The sequence below is a fragment of the Haliotis cracherodii genome, unplaced genomic scaffold (genome assembly GCF_022045235.1).
Source record: "Haliotis cracherodii isolate W230 unplaced genomic scaffold, xgHalCrac1.p SCAF_5, whole genome shotgun sequence".
In the NCBI taxonomy this organism is placed as follows: Eukaryota; Metazoa; Mollusca; class Gastropoda; order Lepetellida; family Haliotidae; genus Haliotis; species Haliotis cracherodii.
In genome coordinates this window covers 59,345,760-59,351,890 of record NW_027266308.1, presented here as the reverse complement: position 1 = coordinate 59,351,890, position 6,131 = coordinate 59,345,760, and the positions used below count along the sequence as shown (strand labels likewise).

At 39.5% G+C, this 6,131-nt stretch overlaps 1 protein-coding gene across 1 annotated transcript in view; it reads right to left on the bottom strand.

The window, feature by feature from the left end:
* Positions 1-2,863: 2,863 nt before the first annotated feature.
* LOC139442125 (neuroglobin-like) overlaps positions 2,864-6,131 on the bottom strand; it is a 64,180-nt gene continuing 60,912 nt past the window's right edge. Inside the window, exon 3 of the mRNA XM_071222928.1 lies at positions 2,864-3,133. Within this exon, the coding sequence (XP_071079029.1) occupies positions 2,951-3,133 (183 nt within the window). The 3' untranslated portion in view covers positions 2,864-2,950. The remainder of the gene's footprint in view (positions 3,134-6,131) is intronic.

Below are 6,131 nucleotides of genomic sequence, written 5' to 3'. Positions count from 1 at the left end.
GATACAAATAAAGGCACAAACCACAAAAAACAGCTTGCTATATTTGGTTTCGCTGCCCTGTACACGTCCTTCCATCTGTTGTGCCAATGAAAACGATTCCCCATTCGAATGTATTGATTATTGAAATAACTTGGAACTTATTCCCATGAACACATGAAAACAGGTGTTATTAATTATTATATTACATATTGAAATCGTCCCCCATTTCATTTGAGCTACGACATACGCACTGAAACAAATATTGTACATGTATGCGACAAGACCTTTTTAAAATACATTTACCATTAAGGGAAACTTTGAAATATTGTCATGATTATACTGTGTTTATGTGAATAACAAGTTTTTCCTGACGTGCAAGGTTTGGTCTAATGACATGTTTAAGAACAGAAGTATGTCTCAAATGGAATATGCCGATTTTTCGAAATTTGGGGGAAGATGAGCAAGTTTGTGACCAAAGTGGGAGTCGAAAACGTTTTTATATAATTTCTTTTTTTCTACATGTCCGAGAATCTCAACTTGGGTCAAAGACTCCGAAAACCGTAATACCTCTACCTTTTTGTCACAGCTAGGTATTGTATCTATATTTAGCGATGTTTTAAGTAAAAAGCAACAACTTGTTCTTATTCATATGAACACATTCAATAATGATGCAATGGTCAAATTATGATTGTTCAGATTATTCAATAACGTTTTACACCTGCAAGGGTTGATAGTATACAATCGGCCCTCTTATACGAAGACAGAAACTGTTGGTGTGAAATCAACAGGTTTCCATTTCCATTCAAACCTTAAAAAACACATCCTTTTAACGACCTACAGTGAAGACATTCCTTGTCAGTGAAGAATCCACCTCAATAGTTGAAGGCAAGCTGAAACGTATCTTTGGATAAAGAACACTTGTTGCAATATCAGGTCTTAGTTCCGCTCTAGTTCTTGGCTACAAATGACCATACTAAACAGTTTTATAAGGGTAATCATACATGTTAGAAATTATAATGTGTTATATCTGTAGAACATATGACTCACTAGTTAGTTATTGAGAGTTTTAAATAGTCACATGTTCATAATGACAACAAGACGTCTTACACATTCAAACTGGCAATGAAGAGTCATTCATTTACTTCAACCTTCCCTAATTTCTCTGACATGCACAGTTATATCAAAATGCACATTATGGTATACATCATATTATTTTACAATGCACATATCTCGAACAGCTCTATCGGACAGCACAAGTAAGTTAATAGAAATCATAGAGACAATATGCATAGAATCTAAATATCCCTGAAGTTGCACAATTACAAAGTCGAGCAATTTACACCACGGACACCTACAACATATAAGTAGATGCCTATGGAATTACCAAACCAATGTTTCAACGCGTCGATAAAAGGTCTAATGTGATAACGTACAGGATGAACTAACAATTGCTTGTAATTCCAGCCACGTGATCAGAGGAGTGTAAATGAAAATGTCCCCCATCAATTGATATATGCCTTATCATTGGCAACTACATCCAGAGCATGCATATCAAGACACATTTCAGTAGTGGGTGCGTTGTGTTTAACGCCGCTTTTAACAGTATTCCAGTTATATCACCGAGTGACAGCTTAATGTTGGAGGAGATGCAGGTCTTAGACTTTTACCACTTCGGTGAAACCCATGGGCACGGGTATGGTGCTGACAAACCTAGAAACATAATCGGATCGAACAGGGATTCCAACCCACAATCATAGGTTTCTGGCGTGCCCAAGGGACGCAACTCTGCACAGCGAATCGCGGCGCCTTAGACGACTGGGCCACCCGTGCCCCCAATATTACAGTAATTACGGATTTCAGTTGGTACATATTCTGACAAACGTTCTGCATGAATGAAAATATTGCAGAGAGTGTTTTGTAGAATTGGCATGATTCCGACTAGGAGTCACCAAAGAGGGCATCTAGTATCACAATTAACATACATGTATAGTTCACTTGCTCTGTTTGAGTCTTTTAAGAAGTACTCAATTAATACATATCTGAAGCCCTAAAAAATTTGTAACTGAAGCTGTATGAGCATTTAAGTAGTTATCTTCATTGATCATGTCTGATTTTTTTTCTGGTCGCCAATTATGTCAAGTTTCAGAAAGGAGATAAACGAAACATCGTTGTATCTAGTTCCCCTGGAAACTGAATGTTAAGCGAGATACGCCTTTCTCTTTCACTAACTGCAGGAAAACAGTATAAAGGTTTAGGTAATTCTCATCATATATCATATATATAATGTGGCATTTAAAATGTTGAGAACATAAGAAACATTGAATTCAATCGTTAAACAATCTCTGCATGAAATGATGGATACCTGAAATTTTGTATTATTATTATTTGTGTTAATTTAGAATCTAGAATGTTGAAAGAAAGTTTACACCCTACCACAACGTGTTTTACTTATAAACATACACGCAGTAAATGGTGATGCTTATATCCTCACCATGTCTTTTACTAGTTATTAGCTCGTATTTCCATGGTTCATTGCTGTAAGTATACTCGACTTGCACACGTGTTCGTTTCCGTGTTTCCAAACATCATCTTCACTTTGGGATGTAGTGTTAAACTCTCGTGTCCTGGTAGATGCATATTGCTTTACTGTATCCTGTCGATAACCTCGAGATTTCAAATGACAAATCCCTTATGCAGGATAGGTTATCAACGTCCGTTAAGCACATAGTACAGGCATATTCGGTCCATTACTCCTGGCCTTCGGTTGCATACCATAATATGACAATGTCACAGCTTGCGGAATACTTTGGAGCGTTGTCGTTAACAACTCCGCGTGAGCCGAGGGTAGGTAGCGGATGATTTCTGGAACTACGGAAAATCTGTGGAAGTCACCGACACTCTTCAAACATATTTTGCCTTGCATCGTAATTGAGTTGGTCTGTAATTAGAAGAATTATCTGAGAACATCTTGTCACGGTTCTGACTCCACTAAAACAGGTGGCACACTGTTGTTGTCTTTATGTTCCTCTGTGAAACCGTCAGTAAGTGCCTGTAGAATGAACGTGATGGCAATTTTGTATATAGTCTCCATGTTGTCTGTATAGCGATCCCCAAGGGTTATCTTCACTGCTTCCAAGAATGGTGACCTCATAGTCTGAAAAAGAATAACACATAGTGTAAAAGCGCGAATGATATTGAAGGATAGGGGCAATCGTTTTGTGTACCTGCAGCAAGCTAGCCAGACATCAAATTGACATATAATAATATCAAAATAAATGATTATGTCGTTTTTGCGAGGCAAGGCAAGTATACGCAAGTCAAAACCCAGACACACGGCTGATCAAACGCTCATGATATTGATTTGCAAAACAAACGTCCGTTGCAAGATCACCGGCCACAGAAATCAGTTGTATTATTCATTATAAACATTGGTGTTTGTTAATAATTAAGTAAATGTGTTTTGCCGTGTTGAACCTGACTTCCGATCCATTGAGTTTCCTCTTACGACCAAATAAATAACTTGGAACCAATTCTGTCTTGGAATACCCAATAGAAAGGCGAAAGACAGAGATTCGCCATATGTGAGACACGTTCCGGAATTACATACCCCGAGGGGATTCCGGGCTAGAATCGGTCCCCACTTTCCAATGCTGGTCGTATGAGGCGACTTAATGGACCTAGTGATCAGGCTCGGTTGGTTGATAACGCCCCAACGTAAGCCGATGGCACGGGTGCGTGCCCATTATATCAATCACTTGGTTGCCTGATCCAGACCTATAACAGGCCGCCATCCTATAGCTAGAACATTGTAGTGCGGCATTCGACAACAAATTATGCCAGAAAAACACACTATTTTCAGGTGACATAAACATTGCAGTAGTACTGTAAGTATCCCTGGGAATCAATACACATTTATGTATTATAATAACCAAAATGAGTTCAAATACAACGATCAACATCCATTGGAAAAAGAAATGTATTGCGATCACAGAAAAGTGTATTGAGTGAAGCCAGTGTTCATTTGTTCAACCTAGACAATCACGTTTTGAACTATAGACGAGGCGTTCCCTGTTAGACCTTACAAAACAGTGCATGACGCAACCCTCCCGAAGAAAGAGCTTAAGAAGAATCAGACAATTACAGTCGCTACGCAATGACAGACACATATGGTGCAGGGATGTAAAGTATCACCACGCTATTTTTTCTATGTAATAATTGTATCGTGGCCTGCAATGCAATTGTCCTCATGACGTATCAGATCAATTCATCGCAGGTGATAAATTAGATGGCACATCTTCAGAGTGAACTCTATTGTTGTCATATAAGATGCTGAAAACGTGTATCACTTCTAAGATATGTATCATATCAACAGAGTTTCAGAATACGCAATATATTATAATCCCTGCACAGCAGGATCATATGGTGTTATGATGAAGCATGTGTCTCGGCTGTGCAATCGATCGTGGGCAGTTCGGAGGAGAAGCTTCATGACACATGCCTGTAGAGTCGAATGATGTGGCGGTATGGCTTTGAATCAATATGGGAATGCATCGTTGTAAAGAATGAATGCTTACAATCCCAATATTAAAATAACCACATCAAAGACAAATACTTTTGACTTTCTATGGAACGGAGGAAAATTAATAGCTCAAAGAGAGACTCCCACCAGATTGTCATCAATGCCACACTATTACGTCAATACCTATTACCATAATGTGCGGTGGGCCATCGTCCCGTGGAGCAGAATAAGAGGTGTTTCTTAGTGTAAAGAGAAAAAAACCTTCAGGCTTTCTTAAGCGAAGATCAGATGATTGGAAATACATTTGATTCTAGTATTTGAAGAGCCATATTCGAAATTATTCGTCATCAACAATAGAGAAAAAACGCAAGGTACGAAATTAACCTTTCTTGGCACCTGGATTGTGCATCTATTGAAAATGATAATACAGAGACAAAAATCGGAATGCTTTTCTAAAATATTAGCAGTATCTGATCAAAGATCAAAGCAACATTTCGACAAAATACATTGCCATTGTATAGATACAAGACTGTGCAGGACCCACATGAGAGGACACAATTATTATTATCGGGGATTAAGAGCTGGCATTTGAAGCAGATGGCGCAAATGGCCACGGGAGACATGTTTGGTGCTAGCTGGTGTCATCACAGAAATCCATGTGAGACGCTGATGATCACTATTTTGCTATGCAGTTTTGTTCGTGGAAGTAATTATACCCCACGCAGGCGTGGGAGTTACAGGAAAACCGACGGCAACAGCACTGGTGTGAAAGCTTCACTGTTGTCATTGGGTTCCTAATGCTGCAGGGGCTGTGTGGTAGTCTCGTGGGTTCGATTCCGTGTTGGGGTGACACCGGGATATTGCCAAAAACATCGAAAACCAATAAAGCTGCACCGACACTGTTCTACCAGTTTCGTATTTGATTCCGTAAGAAAAGCTCGACCTGGACACGGTAAGCAAAACACCAATGTCCAGATGTTATCTGTCTGTCTGTCTGTCTGTCTGTCTGTACTCCAGATCACTCGAAGTAATTCAATATACTCCAGATCACACATGCTGATTCAATATAGCTGTTGCAGGACTTCGACACCGCCACTGTACTGATTGAGGTCGACACTGTATGTTTTTTCATTGGTTCTTTTCGTTTGAATGACAACCACTCGTCTCAGCCGCCTTATTATTTGCCTTATTAGTCTGCATTTAGACACGGCAACGAATAGGCCAAATACATACCTATGCTTGAGGTTAGCTATTGCTATGAAGAATATGAAGAATCAGACCAACATCGATTAAGTATCCCACCATAGCATTGCGCGACTGTAGGTACATAGACTTAGATACAACATGGATAAAAGGAATGTAAGTCAGTCAGACGAGTAACATGGGGACTGTAGATTAGGTGAGGATTATTTAAGGTCCCGATATCCATTATATCACGGTTTATGAGTGAGTGAGTGAGTTGGGTTTAATGCCGCTTTGAACAGTATTCCAGTTATATCGCGGCGTGTCAGCTTAATGTGGGAGGAAAGCCCGAAGTCGTACAGGTCTCAGACGTTTACCACATAGGTGAAACACCCGTGCAAGGTTAAGGTGATGACAAACCTAGAAACAAAATCGGGACGAACCCGAAGTC